Source organism: Molossus molossus, unplaced genomic scaffold (assembly GCF_014108415.1).
Source record: "Molossus molossus isolate mMolMol1 unplaced genomic scaffold, mMolMol1.p scaffold_m16_p_1, whole genome shotgun sequence".
Lineage (NCBI taxonomy): Eukaryota > Metazoa > Chordata > Mammalia > Chiroptera > Molossidae > Molossus > Molossus molossus.
This window is the reverse complement of record NW_023425344.1, coordinates 27,907,487-27,925,918: the sequence shown is the minus strand read 5'-3', so window position 1 is coordinate 27,925,918 and position 18,432 is coordinate 27,907,487. Positions and strand designations below refer to the sequence as shown.

The 18,432-nt window shown below is 38.5% G+C and overlaps 1 protein-coding gene across 4 annotated transcripts; it reads left to right on the top strand.

The window, feature by feature from the left end:
- Window positions 1-5,555: 5,555 nt before the first annotated feature.
- On the top strand, window positions 5,556-17,528 carry TLR6 (toll like receptor 6). 4 transcript variants are annotated; one of them, XM_036255667.1, is made up of 3 exons: window positions 12,935-12,984; window positions 13,920-13,958; window positions 14,588-17,528. In XM_036255667.1, exon 3 carries the CDS (start codon window positions 14,657-14,659, stop codon window positions 17,081-17,083), a length of 2,427 nt encoding a protein of 808 aa, XP_036111560.1. In that variant the 5' UTR covers window positions 12,935-12,984; window positions 13,920-13,958; window positions 14,588-14,656; the 3' UTR covers window positions 17,084-17,528. The 4 variants fall into 4 exon arrangements, with proteins under 4 accessions (XP_036111569.1, XP_036111560.1, XP_036111580.1 ...); XM_036255676.1 differs by lacking the exons at window positions 12,935-12,984; window positions 13,920-13,958 and adding an exon at window positions 5,556-5,688; XM_036255687.1 differs by lacking the exon at window positions 13,920-13,958 and having other exon boundaries at window positions 12,944-12,984.
- The last annotated feature ends 904 nt before the right edge of the window (window positions 17,529-18,432 follow it).

Here is an 18,432-nt window from a genome sequence, read left to right as displayed (position 1 = left end):
CCTTCTTCCCCCTTAAGTGGGGATAATAATAGTACTTATCTCATAGCAACTTTATGAGGGTTAGGTGAGTTAATAATTGTAAAGTACTCAGAACAATGCCTGGCAAGAAGATCACCTATGCAAATGTCTTACAGACCATATTTTATACAAATACTATCAGTTTTATACATTTCTTCTTTCTTTCTTTCTTTCTTTCTTTCTTTCTTTCTTTCTTTCTTTCTTTCTTTCTTTCTTTCTCTCTCTCTCTCTCTCTCTCTTTTCTTTCTTTCTAGTTATTTTACTGATTTTTAGAGAGAGAGGAAGGGAGCGAGAGAGAGGGTGTCATTGATTAGAAAGTGAAACATAGATCAGCTGCCTCCTGCACGCCCCCTACTGAGGAATTGAGCCTGCAACCTGGGCATGTACCCTGACCAGGAATTTGAACTGGCAACCTTTCAGTGCACAGGATGACACTCAACCAATTGAGCCACACCTGCCAGGACACATACCTTATTTTTCTTAATAGTATGTCCTGAAGTCTTTCCACCTTAGCAGGTAAAAAAGTAAAGTTTTCATAGAATTCCAAATCTCCTTACTATAATGGCTTCTCTTCTGTGTTAGTCACTATTGCAGCCACTTTATATTCATTATATTCCTTTCAAATCACAAGTACTATTTGGTAGATGAATAAAAGGAGTCTCTGTGAGGTTTAGCAACTTGCCCAGCCAAGACCACACAGCTAGTACACGACATTGTGAACTTGGTCAGCTCAGTACTGTCTGTTTGTTTGTTGGCCATGCTCTCTTCCACATTGCCTGCTTTTTGTCATCTTCTTAAAGACGTTTCTCAGAATTACAACAGTTGCAACAAGAATAGTCTCCTTGTTGCCTCAAACCAGCATTATTATATAATGCTCTAACAAGCATTTGTTAAAGTCATTGTGCAATGTGACCATATCTGTAGTGGTGTGTGTGTGTGTGTGTGCATGTATGTGTATTTTCCTCAAAGCCACAGCTGGCCGCTCTCCCCTCTACCTGTTTCCCCATGTCACAGATAGCCACTGCTCCCTCACTATCTCCTTTTGCTGGTCTGGCAGAGACCCATCTACTTGCTGACCCTCCTCAGGCCTGAGAAGACTTCCTGCTATGTTTGGTGAGTAAAGATGAATAGTAAGAAGTTGGTTTTTCCCGTCCTCCTAAAAGCAGAAGTGATTCTCACCAGATGTCCAGCTTTGTCATGGGTCAGAATGTAGGGTCTTAATTTGTTGGGTTTTTTTTGTAACGATGAGGTAACACAAGAGGGTGGTATTGATTATAGAATGGTTATTTAACTCATATGTTCAGTTCTTTACAGAACCTCAGTTAAGTGAAAAGTGTTAGGAATAGGGAATCCTGGCTGCCTGAAGTCTTTGGTTAACCAGACACCCTCTTTTTGTATCCACCCTTGTTTATATTGAAAAGTAGAGGGAAGGAATAAAATGGAGTCACTATAGTCAAGCTGCTAAATTGCTGAAATCAAGTAGGTTGAGGCATGAGGAAATGAGTCCATTCTTGTTTGTTTTTTTTATCCTCACTAGAGGACATTTTTCCATTTTTTGTTCAGATAGAGTGGGAGGGAGAGAGAGGAAGAGACAGAGAGAGAGAGAGAAACATCAACGTGAAAGGGACACATCGAGTGGCTGCCACCCTCACGACCAACCAGGGCCGGGGACAAACTGAACAGAGGTACACGCCCTTAGCAGGAACCGAACCCGGGTCTCTCTGGACCGCAGGCCGACACTCTAACAGCTGAGCCAAACCGGCCAGTGCTCCATTCTTGTTTTAACTAGCCTGGGAACTTGGAACTTTTCTTTCTCCTTCAGAACACTTTTGGATTTTTCTAAACTCTAAGACCCTTGAATAAATCTTTATCAATTTTTTTCTAGCCAAAGCCCCTAGACTCCTTTTGAGTTCATTTGACAATATCATTCTAAAATTATTCTAGGGGTAAATGCTGTGCTCACCTTCTTCCACAACCATATCACAATTACAACTAAACTACAGAACAACCATCATTCAGAACTGCCTGAAATATGGCTGAATGGAAGTCCTACAACTAGGGCATTAAAGAAGAAGCCACATCGGGACTGGTAGGAAGGGTAGAGATATGGAACAGGCTGGTCTGACACCCATCTGTGTCAGATAAAAATTGGGAGGGATATCTTAGCTTCAGAGGTCCCCCTAAGGAGCAAGGGGTACCACAGCAACTTTCTTCCAGACAGAAGTGCTGGCAGAGGCCACTGTTTCTTTGATGACCCCTCCCCACACAGAGCTGGCAGGCAGGCGCCATACCTGAGACTCCATCACCTGGTTAACACTGTTAGCCTTGCCCTGGTGATTCCTTGGAACCCTGCCCCACCCAGCTTTTGAACCCACCCAAGCTGTTTCCAGTGGCTTTTCCACACAAATGGCCTATCTTGGATCATACTTCAGATTCTCCTAAAATCTCTCAAACAAGCAGCAACTGGCCTGAGTGTGCCTCTCACTAAGTGGCCCCAGGCCTAGCATAGCAGCAGCCAGCCTTAGTTCGTAGCTTGGCCTCATTTGGGCACCTCCCAGCCCAGCACAAATAGCAGCCATCTAAAGATCGATTTGTAGCTTATGCTGGGTGGCCCCGGGAAGAACACAGGCCGTGGCTGACCTGGGCCTGCATCCCCCAGGAGGCCCCAGAGCCAGCACACTCAGTGGACAGCTTCAGACCACATTGAAGCATCACTACCCAACCACCTCCACAAGCAACACACTCAAGGGGCTGACTCAGCTGGCACCAGACCCCCACTGAAGTAAGTCCTGCTCTGGTGTAGGGGTTGGGCCCTTGCAAAGCTAATCCTCCATAGTAGTCAGAGGTCAGTGATCAGTGGTCATATCCAATCCTTGCAGCTGATTGGCCTGGGGGTAAATTCCTTCCAATGATGTGTCAATAGCAATCAAGGCTCAACTATAAGAGGAGGGTGAACACAGCCCTCACAAGGGGCACACCTTCAATGCCCAGCATGGGTGATCAGGGAGGCTGTGTCACTGGATTCTACAGAACACCTACTACATTAGGCCACTCTACGAAGCCTGGGAGAAATAGTAGCTCTACCAAATACATAGAAACAAACACAGGGAGGCTACCAAAATTAGGAGACAAAGAAACATGTCTCAAATGAAAGAACAGAACAAAAAGTCAGAAAAAGAACTAAATGAAATGGAGACAAGCAATCTACTAGATGCAGAGTTCAAAACATTGGTTATAAGGATGCTCAATGAACTTAGTGAGAACCTCAACAGCATAAAAAGAACATGGAAACCATAAAAAAGAACAGTCAGAAATGAAGGATACACTAACTGAAATAAAGAATAATTCACAGGGAATCAACAGTAGAGTAGATGAAACCAAGAATCAAATCAGTGATTCGGTAATATCAGGAAGCAAAAAAGCACCCAATCAGAACAGCAAAAATAAAAAAAGAATTTAAAAAAATGAGGATAGTATAAGGAGTCTCTTGGACAACTTCAAGTATACCAACATTTGCATCATGAGGGTTCTGGAAAGTAAAGAGAGAAAGCAAGAAATTGAAAACCTATTTTAAAAAATAATGACAGAAAACTTCCTTAACTTGGTGAAGGAAATAGATATACAAGTCCAGGAAGCACAGAGAGCCCCAAATAAGATGAACCCAAAGAGGCCCACACCAAGACACATCATAATTAAAAAGCAAAAGGTTAAAGACAAAGAGAGAATGTGAAAAGTAGCAAGAGAAAAGCAGTTAGTTGCCTACAAGGGAGCTCCCATACGACTGCCAGCTGATTTCTCAGTAGAAACTTTGCTGGTCAGAAGGGATTGGTAAGAAATATTCAAAGTGATGAAAAGCAAGAACCTACAACCAAGCAAAGCTATCATTTAAATTTTTTTTACTCTCACCTGGGGACATTTTTCCTTTTTTTTTTTTTGTTCAGATAGAGGGGGAGGGGGGGACATCGACATGAAAGGTACACATCTAGTGGTTGCCTCCTGCATGACTCAACCAGGGCCAGGGACAAACTGCAACTGAGATACATGCCCTTAGCGGGAACCAAACCTGGGTCTCTTTGGACCACAGGCTGATGCTGTAACTGCTGAGCCAAACCAGCCAAGGTGCAAAACTATCATTTATAGTTGAAGCATAAGTAAAGAGCTTCCCAGACAAGAAAAAGCTAAAAGAGTTCATCACCACCAAACCAGTATTATATGAAATGTTAAAGGGTCTTCCTCACCCAAGGATATTTTTCCATTTTTTGTACAGATAGAGTGGGAGGGAGAGAGAGGAAGGGAGAGTGAGAGAGAAACATCGACGTGAAGGGACACATCGAGTGGCTGCCACCCGCACGACCAACCAGGGCCGGGGACAAACTGCAACCGAGGTACGTGCCCTTAGCGGGAACCGAACCCGGCTCTCTCCAGACCGCAGGCTGACGCTCTAACCGCTGAGCAAAACTGGCCAGGGCTAAAGGGTCTTCTTGAATAAGAAGGAGAAGGAGAAGGAAGAGGAGGAGGAGGAGGAGGAGGAGGAGGAGGAGGAGGAGGAGGAGGAGGAGGAGGAGGAGGAGAGATAAAAAATATGAACAACAAAAAGAGCAATAGATACATATTTATCAACAACTGAATCTAAAAAACTAAAAGAACAAGCAGAACAGAAACAGACTCATAGACACAGAGAATATTTTGATGGTTACCAGATGGGAGGAAGTTTGGAGGGATGGGTGAAAAAGATGAAAGGATTAAGAGGTACAAATTGGTTATTACAGAATAGTTATGGGGATATAAAGGACAGCATAGGGAATATAATCAATAATATTCTAGTAACTATGTAGGTGTCAGATGGATGCAAAATTTATTGGGATGATCACTTGGTAAGTTATGTAATGTCTAATCACTATGTTGTACATCAGAAAATAAAATAATGTATGTAACTATAATTGAACAATATAAATGATTTAAACATGAAAAAAATTATTCTAAATGCCCTGTAGAAAGTTGATTTGTAATTAGTCCTGCAGGATCTCAGTGTTATTTATTATTCTAGAATCTAGAATTAGAGCATGTAATATTAAATATTGGTCAGAATGTAGGGAAACAAAATTCAGTTTCCCCCAAGTGTAGCTATATAGGTATCAACTGCTAAACTTTTCTTGAAAGTTGATTAAAAAAAATCTTGGATCTAAGCTTATCTTATTTGGAAGTATCTCATCCAGCTAAGATAATGCTCCAAAATTGCTTGATAGTGGTAGTTGCAATTACTTTGGAAATATTAAGTATGGTAATAATAGAAAACAGGCAAAGTTCAATAACTTTCCACTCTGGTGACAATTTCACATTTGAGCTACCAACCCTTAAGATAAATTTGAACTTAGAAAAAATTTTCTTCACACTGAAATAGTCATAAGCAGCTTGCTCATATGAATTAAAAAATGTGATTACCTTTTTAGTCTGTAGCCCATAAAAACGTGCTGAGTCATACATATGCTTTGCACAGTGACGATGGAAAGGGAAATTCACATGTAGGAGTAATTTCAGGAAGGTCCAACAGATGGCACAATACCGTTTCTATGGTATTGTTTTACTTAAGCTAAGGACTTGGACTTCGTCAAACACTTATTTTTTCCGCATTTAGAAGCTATTTTCTCTTCTTCTGAGAAAGAAATCTTGGTAAGTAAGCAGGATTTTGTGGCTTTTTCAAATTATGGCATAATTACTTTAAACAAACAAGAAAATAATAACTATTGTAATGAAAATAGGTAACATTTTAAGTGTTTGTTTGTTTTTTAATGTTGCAAACGTCCTTTTATATATACAAGAAAGACAGGAAGTGACTATCTTGAAAAGGTACAAAAATAACTAGCACTTGTAGTCATAGTTAAGGGAAAAACTAACTGAAGATATTTATTTCTTCTGATTTTGCCTACTACATTTTCTTTTTATTTTTCCTCTAGTTCCTTGTTTTCAGCAACATTTACTGTAATGTATGCCACTGATTTGGCATCAGTCACATATTATGTATCTTTATAATAGACATAAGTGTTTTATGTCCCCTGTCTCATGGTTCTATAATTGCTTATCTGTATCTATCACTAATTTATAAATATGTGGAAAGCAGGGATTAGCCTGTGCTATTCACATTTCTGTCCCCAGCACCTAATGCCCGGCAAAGTCCTGGCACGTAAGTATATTCTAAATAAATAGCTTTTAAATGAAAGAAGTGCCAAGGACTGAACTAGGACTTGCCGTTCTCTGGGTCTCTCACCTAAACTTTGACAAATAAAACAATGTTTCTCTTGCACACTTGTTGACTTGATTATGGAATCACACATACCTTAATGTTTTTCTTAGCTCCCCTTTCTTGTAGTTTTACTTTTCATAGATCTTATACACTATGGCGTTTTTCTTGAAATAGAGCTTCTTCCATCTGTCTTTTTTCCTCCCTCTTTTCATTCGATGCATTACAGAAAAAGAAAAAACAATTTTTTTCCTTTTATCTCTCTTTACTTCCATTAAAAGAAAAGTTGTGTACTCTCTAATCATCCAGTCAGATGAGATGACCCCTTTTCTTCTCCTTTATTTTTTCTTAAATACAAAAGCTCCTGGCTGGTTTGTTAGGTGTGTACACTGGGACCTGCTTGAGGGTATAAATGCACCGAAGGAATACTATGTTTTGGGGGCAGGGTGCTGTAAGGGTAGCTGATCAACTTCTCCACATGGTGGCTAAGTTTTAGTCCCCTGAACACAGACACCACAGGGGGACCTCTAGGTAGGTTCTCATTCATAAATGTCAATTATTTAGCATCATGTGGGGGAAGTCTTTCTATATACAAACAATATAAGCATGTTTCTTTAAATATAAAATATTTTTACATTAGTTGTATTTTAGAACAATTTTTGACTTATAAAATATGTTCAAAATTAGAAAATTTGGAAATACATAAAAGCATAAGAAAGAAAATTAACTTTATCTTTGATTCAGAGATTCAGAAATAACTACTGTTAGCATTTGATATATTGCTTCCCATTCTTTTTTCCCTTAGGCTTTGCGTATATGTCAGGTTTTAATCATATTTCACAAAAGTAGAGTCCTACCACATATAACATTTTGTATTGTTTTATTCATGTAACATTATATTGTAGACATTATTTTTTTAACCAAAAGTGCAGTATTTGACACTTCATGCTATTCTATGTTATGGGTGTGCCATATTGATTAAACCATTTTCTATACTAGACATTATAATTTTTTTCAACTTTTTTCATTATGTCATGAGCATCCTCATAGTAATGTTTTTATGTATATCTCTGATAATTCCTTTAGAAGAAAAATTCTGAGAACTGAAATTGCTAAAATAAGGATGGATACACACACACACACACACACACACACACACACACACACATAAATGCCCCCGAAGGAATACTATGTTTTGGGGGCAGGATGCTATAAGGGTAGCTGATCAACTTTTCCACATGATGGCTAAGTTGATCAGCTTATAATTTGTACACACACACACACATATGTGTGTGTAAATATATATATATTTTTTAATCCCCATATGAGGAAATGTTCACCGATTAAAAAAATTTTTTTTTCTTTATTGATTTTAGAGAGAGAGGAAGGGAGAGGGAGAGAGAGATAGAAACATCAACGAGAGAGAACATCAACTGGCTGCCTCCTGCATGCTCCCCACTGGGGATTGGGCCCACAACCTGGGCATGTGTCCTGACCGGGAATCGAACCAGTGACCTCTTGGTGCATGGGTGGACACTCAACCACTGAGCCACACCAGCTGGGCTGGGCTGTTCAATGATTTTTTAGAGGGGTGGGGACACACACACACACACACACACACACACACACACACTGTTTACCTGCTGCATGGGGTCGAGATCGAACCTGAAAGCTAGGTATGTGCCCTGACCAGGAATCCAACCTTCTACCTTTTGGTGTAAGGGATGACATTCCAACCAAATTGCACTTCAGAAAGTTTGTACTAATTTTTCATTTCTGCTAATAACTGGTTAATGAGAGTTCTTATTTCTATCTCCCTATTCCACTTATAAGAACTCTTATGATGCCTGGCTGGTGTTGCTTAGTGGATTGAGCTTCATCCCATGGACTGAGAGGTCCTAGTTTGATTCCCAGTCAGGGCACATGCCTGGGTTGTGGGCTCGATCCCCAGTAGGGCGTGTGCAGGAGGTCGCTAATCGATGTTTCTCTCTCTCACATCGATGTTTCTATCTCTCCTTCCTTTCCTCTCTAAAAAAAAATCAATAAAAACATTTTTAAAAAATTAAAAAAGAACTCTTGTGATTACTTTGGGCCCACCCAAATAATCCAGGGTATTTTTTCTATTTTAAGATCAGCTGATTAGCAACCTTAACTCCAGCTGGAATGCTAGTTTCCTTTTTTCATGTAACAGCATATTCACAAGTTTGGGAATTAGGAAATGTCCAATCTGCTTGTGAATTTCAGAGACTACTCTTGCTTTCATTTCCCTAAGAACTTCCCTTCTCGCTTTCACATGTGTGTGTACTTTTTTCATCATTTTGGGGATGTAGGTAAGAGGTGGAGGCTGGAGCATGTGTACACTCTCATAATTCTAATTAAAAATGTGATCTTCTTGATCCAGAAAATATTTAGAACTTTTAAAAAAGTGGTTTAAAAAGTTTATTTTGTAGTGAGAAATGTGACTTTAACAATATTTGCTTTGGGATTTTTATTTAATAAATGTATTTGACCTAAGAAACAATTAATTTTAGTAAATGCTCCATTAACATTGGGGATTTAGATATACAGTGTTCTCTTTTAGTAGGTCCAAAGTTTATAAGTCTCTATTAAACCTTTACTATTTTATTCAAATCTTCCATATATATATATATATATTTTGCTACTTGATCTAACTATACCCACAGAAATACATTAAATACTTTCACTATCAGTATCTCTATGTGTTTTTAGCATTTTTACTTTGTAAACTTTGATGCAATATTATTCATTACATAAGTGTTCTTATCTGTTATATGTTTTTATTGTGAGCGATTTGTTTTAAGTAGTATAAAGTAGTAGTTTCTCCTACCCTATTGCCCAATTCTCTGATATTTTGACCTACTCTAGTTTTATACATACAAACTGTAATTTCTAATGAATACAGACTGGTGTTCTTATCTTCGCCCCCTTTTACAAGTATTGTTGCATGGCTTACACATCTTAGAATGTGATGTGTTCCCTCATGTTCCTCCCTACCTTTTGTCCAGTTCTTTTTCTTCCAGCTTTATTGAGATATAATTGACATATAAAATTCTGTAAGTTTAAGGTCTACAATGTTATAATTTGGTAACATATATATTGCAAAATGATTACCACAATAAGGTTAGTTGACACATCCATCACCTTAATTACCTTTTTTTGTGGTGAGAATATTTAAGATTTACTCTTTTAGCCACTCTCAAGTATATAACACAGTATTGTTAACTATAGTCACTGGGCTGCACATGAGTACCCCAGAACTTTTTTGTCTTATATCTAGAAGATTGTACTCTTTGACCAACATCTCTCCCTTTCCCGATCACCCAGCCCCTGGCAACTACCTTTCTGTTCTCTGTTTCTATGAGTTTGGCTCTTATAGATTGCACATATAAGTGAGATCATGCAGTATTTGTCTTTCTCTGACTTAATTTCACTTGCATAATGCCGTCAAGGTCCATCCATGTTGTCACAAGTGGCAGGATTTCCTTCTTTTTATAGCTGACTAATATTCCATTATATACATCACATTTTCTTTACTCATTCATCTGTCAAGGGACACTTAGGTTGTTCCCATGTCTTATTGTGAATAATGTGGCAGTGAACATGGAGATACTCTATCTTTGACATAGTGATTTTATTTCCTTTAGATATATATCCAGAAGTGGAATTGCTGGGTCATATGGAAGTTCTAATTTTAATTTTTGTTTTTTAAATCAGGAAACTCTTTACTGTTTACAATAGTGGCTGCACCAGTTTACATTCCCACCAAGATTGCTAAAAGGGTCCCTTCTCTCCACATCCTCGCCACCACAACAATTTTCTAATAGGTATGAGCTGATATTTCATTGTGAGTTTAATTTGTATTTCCCTGATGGTTAGTGATATTGAGCATCTTTTCATGTACTTGTTGGAGGCAATTTGTATGGTTTCCTGCCCATTAGGTCTTCTGCCCATTATTAAATCAAATTATTTGTTTTTATTTTTACTTTTTTGCTATTGGGTTATATGTGTTCCTTATATATTTTGGACATTAACCTCTTATCTGATAATGTGATTCATAAACATTTTCTCCCAATATGTAGGTTGATTTTCATTTTGTTGATTGTTTCTTTTGTTGTGCAAAAGTCTTTTAGTTGATATAGTCTCACTTTTTAATTTTTGTTTTTGTTGCTTCTGTTTTTTGGTGTTAGATCCAAAAAATTATTGCCATGACCAACCAATGTCAGGTTTTCGTAGAAAAGAACCTGATATTGTGTTTTCTTCTAGTAGTTTTATTGTTTTAGTTCTTATAGATAGGTTTTTAGTCCATTTGGACTAAATTTTTGTGAGTGGGGTAAGATAGGGGACAAATTTCATTCTTTTGCATGTACATATACAGTTTTCCTGACACCATTTATTGAAGAGACTACCTTTTCCCCATTGAGTATTTTTGACTCCCTTGTCAAATATTAGTTGACAGTTTATTTGTGGGTTTATTTCTGGGCTCTTCATTCTGTTCCATTAATCTATGTGTCTGTTTATATGTGACCATTATACTGTTTTGATTACTATAGCTTTGTAATATAGTTTGAAATCAGAAAGTGTGATACCTCTAGCTTTGTTCTGTCTCAGAATTGCTTGGCTCTTTGGGGTCTTTTGTGGTTTTATACAAATTTTAGAATTTTTTTCTGTTTCTATGAAGAATATCATTGAAATTTTGAAAGCTATCACCTTGAATCTATAGATGGCTTTGGGTAGTAGACATTTCAACAATATTGTTTCTTCTGATCCATGAACACAGGATGTCTTTTCATTCATTTGTATCTTCAGTTTTTTTCATCAGTGTCTTATATTTTCAGTGTATAGGTTTTTCACCTCCTTGGTTAAATTTATTCAGAGGTATTTTATTCTTTTTAATGCAATTGTGAATGGAATTGTTTTGTTTATTTATTTTCCAGGGAGTTTGTTGTTATTGTATGGAAACACAACTGATTCTGTATGTTGTTTTTATATGCTGCAACTTTATTGAATTTGTTTATTATTTCTAACTTTTTTTTTGGTGGTATTTAGGATTCTCTCTATATAAGGTCATATTATCTGCAAACAGAGATAATTTTACTTCTTCCATCCCAATTTGGGTACTTTTTGTTTCTTTTTATTGCCTAATTTCTCTGGCTAGGACTTCCAGTATACTATATTGAATAGAAGTAGTAAGAGTACTTCTTGCCCAGCTTTTACCTGAGAGTATCCATCATTTGTGATGAAGGGTTGGAGGATGGTGACTGGTAGAGGGAAAACTCAGTGTTGTGATCCACTCACATTAGTATCATTGGGATAAAAGAAACACTACTTAATTACTTGGCTATTCTTCATCCTTGGTATTTGAATCAGAGACAAACACAGAGGGATAAAATCTGTTCATACCTTTTGTCAGGGAGTCTATTTTCCTGAGCTTGACTGGATTTTCCTTAATGCAACTCAATTACTTTTTCATGAACATAGATTCTTTTTGATCCTGCCATTAATTTTTCATCTTTTTTAGTTTTAGGTGGCAAGGTAGGTTTTCAAGTGTTTCTGTGTTTTCATGGGTGTTTTGGTGGCCAATTGGGAGAAGGCTGTGTGGGAGGACCAGTGAGAGACTTTTAACCATATGCCATTTTTTAAAAATTGAAGTATAATTACCTTTTTTTTTTAAAAAAAAGTCAGTTTTGTGGGCAGAGAACCTGAATAGACATTTCTTCAAAGAGAACAGAGGGCCAATAGGCATATGAAAAGATGCTCAACATCACTAATAATCAGATAAATGTAAATTCGAATCACAATGAGACATCACCTCACACCTGTCAGAATGACCATCATCAATAAACCAACAAATTGCCCGGCCAGTGTGGCTCAGTGAATTGAGTGTCATCCCGTAGATTGAGTGGTCCCATTTTGATTCCCAGTCAGGGCATACGCTTGGGTTTTGGGCTTGATCCCCAGTTGGGGGAGCGTGCAGGAGGCAGCAGATAAATGTTTCTCTCTCACAGCGATGTTTCTCTCTCTCTCTCTCTCTCCCTAAAAAAATCAATGAAAACATATTTAAAAAAATAAATCAACAGCCCTGGCCGGTTTTGCTCAGTGGTTAGAGCATCGGCCTGCGGTCCTGAGAGACCAGGGTTCGGTTCCCGCTAAGGGCACATACCTCGGTTGCAGTTTGTCCCCGGCCCTGGTCGGTTGTGCGGGTGGCAGCCACTCGATGTGTTCCTTTCACATCGATGTTTCTCTCTCTTTCTCTGTTCCTCTCTCCCTCCCACTCTACCTGAACAAAAAATGGAAAAATGTCCTCTGGTGAGGATTCAATAAATAAATAAATAAATAAATAAATAAATAAATAAATAAATCAACAAATATCAAGTGTTGTCAAGGATGTGGAGAAAAGGAACACTTGTGCACTATCGATGGGAATGCAGACTGGTGCAGCCACTGTGGAAAACAAGTTTCCTCAAAAAGTTAAAAATGGAACTGCTTTATGACCCAGCATTTCCACCTCCGGTGTATATCTGAAGAAACTAAAAACACGAATTCAAATAATATATGCACCCCTATGTTTATTGCAGTGTTGTTTACATAGCCAAAATATGGAAACAGCCCAAGTGCCTATCAAAAGATGAGTGGATAAAATGGAATGTTACTTGGCCATAAGAAGAATGAAATCATACCATTTGTAACAGCATGGATGGACCTAGAAGGTATTATGCTAAGTGAAATAATTCAGTTACATAAAGAAAAACACCATATGATCTTACTTATATGTGGAATCTAAAGAACAAAGTAAATGAACAAACAAGATCAAAACAGACTCATAGGAACAGAGAACAGATTGATGGATGCCAGAGGGAAGGGAGTTTCGGGGACTGGGTGAAAAAGGTAAAGGGATTAAGAAAAAAAAAGATTTTGATCAACAACAGAAAAGAAAAGAAGGTTCACTTATAATTATAGTTCCACTACATTATAAACTCCCTGAGATTAGGGATATAGTCTGTCACCAATGCCTAGAGCAGTACTCAGCACATAGTGGGCACTCAATACATATTTGTTTTATTTATACACATTTAAATAATTTTATAATGAAAATAATTTAAAAGAAAAAAATATGCCATTTTGTAATGAAATGTTCCCAATTTGGAAGAGTATTTACTCTTCCAAAGAATGATTAATTGAAACCCTGCTCAGCTCTTAACTATTTTACTATTTCCAATATACTCTCAGGTGATAAAGTGGATGTTTTCGTTAATAAAACTGACCAGTCAAAATCTGCTCCCGGGCACTCTTGCTACACAAGCCCCAACTTAGAAATGTTGTTGCACTTGTTCCCTTGGGGCCCCTAAGTACTTTTTTGTGTGCAGATAAGATCCTAAATGGGGTCCAGCAAGCCCCACAGTTCAACCCTTTATCCTGCTCACAAATATGGGGTCTGTGAGCTAGTGCACCTGCCTCTACCCCTCAGCCAATAATCTTCTCACTCACAGGAGTATCAGTGTCTATACTATGTTGTAGTACAGTGAGATTTTTCTGGGCTGTAGGTAAACTGTTATCTCTTACATACAGCAGCTTTAGTCTGACGATCCTTCTGAATTCTTCAATGTACCTATTAATATTTATCTATCTTTTTCTGTTTTATCAGTGTGCGGACTGTAAGGACTTGAAGTTTAAAGATTATCAGGTGCTGAATCCTGTCTCTCTGAATATGTTGCTTCTTGTCTAATGTGAGCTGGAAAAACACATATCCATTTTCATGGGAATTGTGTCAAAAATGAGATCCTGTGACTAAAAAAGTTCCTGCAACCAGAAAAAACAGAGTATATGTATTATCTCCATGCCCCTCGCCAGCCTGTGAGAACACTTCTAACTTCTGCCTGTGGATGGTTCCAGGCAGGTGTGATTGTGGGCACTCCAGCGTAGCACAGAATGCTGCCCTGTGGCCATCACAGCAACCATTGCCGCTCACAGGATGCCCCTGTGGGAGTTAGGCAGCATTATGACTCTGATGGTGCATAAAAAATAATTGAGAATTTGTATTTAGTAAGTAGTTTGAGAGCCATTACCCAATAGATTTTTATTGATTTTTAGAGAGAGAGGGAGAAAGAGATAGAAACATTAATAAGAGAGAACATCGATTGGCCACTTCCTATATGCCCCCCACTGGAGATCAGGCCCACAACCTGGGCATGTGCCCTGACCAGGAATTGAACCGGTGACCTCTTGGTCCATGGGTCGATGCTCAACCACTGAGCCACACCAGCTAGACAATCATCCAATATTTATTAACCTTAATGTATCTTATATTTCTAGAGTTTGGATGCATATCAGGATGCTCTGAAGAACAGCAATATCCCTTTGGGAGACAGGTCCTTCAACATCATGACCAAGGACAAAGAACCCATTGTCAGAAGCTTTCATTTTGTTTACATCATAACCTTGATGTTTGGAACCATAATCCAGTTCTCCGATGAAAGTGAATTTACAGTAAACAAGTCAAATAAAGGCCTTACTCATGTTCCAAAAGGCCTGCCACCACAAACCAAAGTCTTAGATATGTCTCAGAACTGCATATCTGAGCTTCACCTCTCTGACATCAGCCTTCTTTCAGGGCTAAAAGTTCTGAGGCTTTCCCATAATAGACTCCAGTACCTTGATGTTAGTGTTTTCAAGTTCAACCAGGATTTGGAATATTTGGATTTATCACATAATCAGTTGCAGAAGATGTCCTGCCATCTTATCACCAGTCTCAAGCATTTAGACCTCTCATTCAATGACTTTGATGCCCTGCCCATCTGTAAGGAATTTGGCAACTTGACTCAGTTGAATTTCTTGGGGTTAAGTGCTAAAACTGTACATCAGTTGGATCTGCTACCAATTGCTCACTTGCATCTAAGTTGCATCCTTCTGGAATTGGAGCATTATTATATAAAAGAACATGAGACAGGAAGTCTTCAAATTCTGAATACAGAAACACTTCACCTTGTTTTTCATCAAAATAATTACTTCTCTGTTGAAGCAAACATATCAGTTAATAGTTTAGGGTGCTTACAACTGAGTAATGTTAAATTGGATAATACGAACTGTCACATTTTAATTAAATTTTTATCAGAACTAACTAGAGGTCCAAACTTACTGAATCTTACTCTAAACCATGTGGAAACAACTTGGAAATGTTTGGTTAGAGTTTTTCAATTCCTTTGGCCTAAACCTATAGAATATCTCAATATTTACAATATAACACTAGTTGAAAGCATTGATGAAGAAGATATTACTTATTCTGAAACATCACTGAAAGCATTGAATATTGAACATGTTATAAATACAGTTTTTCTTTTTTCACAGACAATAGTATACACAGTGTTTTCTAAGATGAACATTATGAAGTTAACCATATCAGATACACCTTTAATACACATGCTTTGTCCTCAGGCAACAAGCACTTTTAAGTTTTTGAACTTTTCCCAGAATGTTTTCACAGATAATGTTTTTCAAAACTGCTCCACTTTAGTTAGATTGGAGACACTGATCTTACAAAAGAATAAATTAAAAGACCTCTTCAAAGTGGGTCTCATGACTAAAGATATGCCATCATTGGAAACACTGGATGTGAGCTGGAATTCTTTGGAATATGATAGACATGACAGAAATTGCACATGGGTTGGAAGTATAGTGGTGTTAAATTTGTCCTCAAACATACTCACTGACTCTGTTTTCAGATGTCTACCTCCCAGGGTCAAGGTTCTTGATCTTCACAATAATAGAATAACCACTATCCCTGAAAATGTCACCAGTCTGGAAGCTTTACAAGAACTCAATGTTGCTTCCAATTCTCTAGCCCACCTTCCTGGATGTGGTACCTTTAGCAGCCTCTCTGTACTGATCATTGACTATAATTCAATTTCCAACCCATCGGCTCATTTCTTCCAGAGCTGCCAGAAGATTAGGTCCATAAATGCAGGGAATAATCCATTCCAATGCACATGTGAGCTAAGAGAATTTATCCAAAGTATAGGCCAAGTATCAAGCGAAGTGGTAGAGGGTTGGCCTGACTCTTATAAGTGTGATTATCCAGGAAGCTATAAGGGAACCCTACTAAAGGACTTTCATGTGTCTCCATTATCGTGCAACACAGCTCTGCTGATAGTCACCATTGGGATCACTGGGCTGCTGCTGGCTGTTGCTGTGACTGTCCTCTGTATCTATTTTGATCTTCCCTGGTATCTCAGGATGATGTGTCAGTGGACCCAGACCCGGCATAGGGCCAGGAACATATCTTTAGACAAACTCCAAAGAACTCTTCAGTTCCATGCCTTTATTTCATATAGTGAGCATGATTCTGGCTGGGTGAAGAATGAACTGGTACCTTGCCTAGAAAAAGAAGGTATACGGATATGTCTCCATGAGAGAAACTTTGTTCCTGGCAAGAGCATTGTGGAAAATATCATAAACTGTATTGAGAAAAGTTACAAATCCATCTTTGTTTTGTCTCCCAACTTTGTTCAGAGTGAGTGGTGCCATTATGAACTCTACTTTGCCCACCACAATCTCTTTCATGAAGGATCTAATAACTTAATTCTGATCTTGCTGGAGCCCATTCCACAGAACTGCATTCCTAGCAAGTATCACAAGCTGAAGGCTCTCATGGCACAGAGGACTTATTTGGAATGGCCGAAGGAAAAGAGCAAACATGGACTTTTTTGGGCTAACATTAGAGCTGCTTTTAATATAAAATTAACCCTAAACACTGAAAACAATGATGTGAAAAATTTAAAAAGCCAGGAAATCCAATATAAGAACCCATCATAAACATTGGTGCTAATGAACACCATGGTATTAAGTTATTGTCTAGATGGTGCCTATATCATCTCTAAGTGCTCAAGAAAGACTTAACAACAGCCATGTTTCAATTGAGTTGGGGAAGCAGGCTAAGGGCTGAGGTGGTGCTCTCTCAAACCTGCCAATTATAATTACAGATAGCCCGTTCTCCTGTGGCTTGACCATTCTGTTGCAGGTCAAGACAGTCTCATTTGAGTAAATGCTCATTCAGGGATCTTTCTTCTCCCTTGGCCTTTCCCAGATGAATTCTCTGTGAGCAGGAGTTTGTGGGACTTCATGGCAGCAAGAAAAGAGTCAACCTCACATCTGCATGCAATGGTCTTGGACTGTCCTATGCATCCTCATTGGCCTCTGGGTGAGCTTTGTTATCCTGCTCAAATTTAGGATTTGGAAAAAATTAGACCAGTTATGGAAAATAAAGACATCTTTTTTTCTTCACGTCTGAATAATCATTTGTTAAATTTTTTACCTACCTACATAAATATGCAGTAATTTGTGTATATAAAGGGAACTATAGTCTTAGTTATGGGCTGCTGAGGCCAAAGACATGGATTTACCTGCTTGCAAAAAAAACTCAGAGCGAAATTTATTTGTAACTGGTTATTGTATAGGACATTTTGATACCTTATAATTTTGGAGAATTCCTCAAAGCTGACAAAAGGCACATTTTAAACAGAAATATTAGACATAGCCAGTCTGGACTTACTAAAAAAAAATAACAGAAAGAGACCAGTAATTAGCAACCCATGTTATCATTTACAGAAGACTAGATTCAAAAGGGAGTAATCAAGTAGAGGTTCTAGACCTGTGGGGAGATTGCTTTGGATTTCTTTCAAAGGCAAATGAGAGGGGCTATGAACATAGGAGAAGAGTAGTCTGGCAGCCCACTCAGCCTGAAGGCTTGCAGGGTAACAGAAAGGCACAGTCTCATACAGAAGGTGGTGTCATGTGGGAGCTCTTGGAAGAGCTTGATGAGTGTCCCCTGGAATTTTGGTGGTGGGGTGGGCAGTGAACATAGAGACTGGTTCATGCTTTACAAGTATAAGTGCATGACAAATATTGAATGAATGAACAAGTGCTTCCCACCTGGAGAATTTAGAAGGCAAGAAGTCGGCTTGGGCAGCCCAACACGGCAGGAAGATAAAAGAAAGGAAGATGTGGTTGAAATATGCCTGTTCATTTTTGGCATGGCAAATTTCCTCTGGGCCACGTTGACCATGGAAGGGTAGATGGGATGAAATTGTCATGATGGGACCTCAGCTAACTGGGCAGCCTGTTGTGTAAAGAGACTATAGTGGTAAGAGGGCATGGGGCTAGGG

Bases quoted from the DNA above. Each gene is read 5' to 3' on its own strand.
- TLR6 (XM_036255676.1), top strand. From the start codon at position 14,657: ATGACCAAGGACAAAGAACCCATTGTCAGAAGCTTTCATTTTGTTTAC.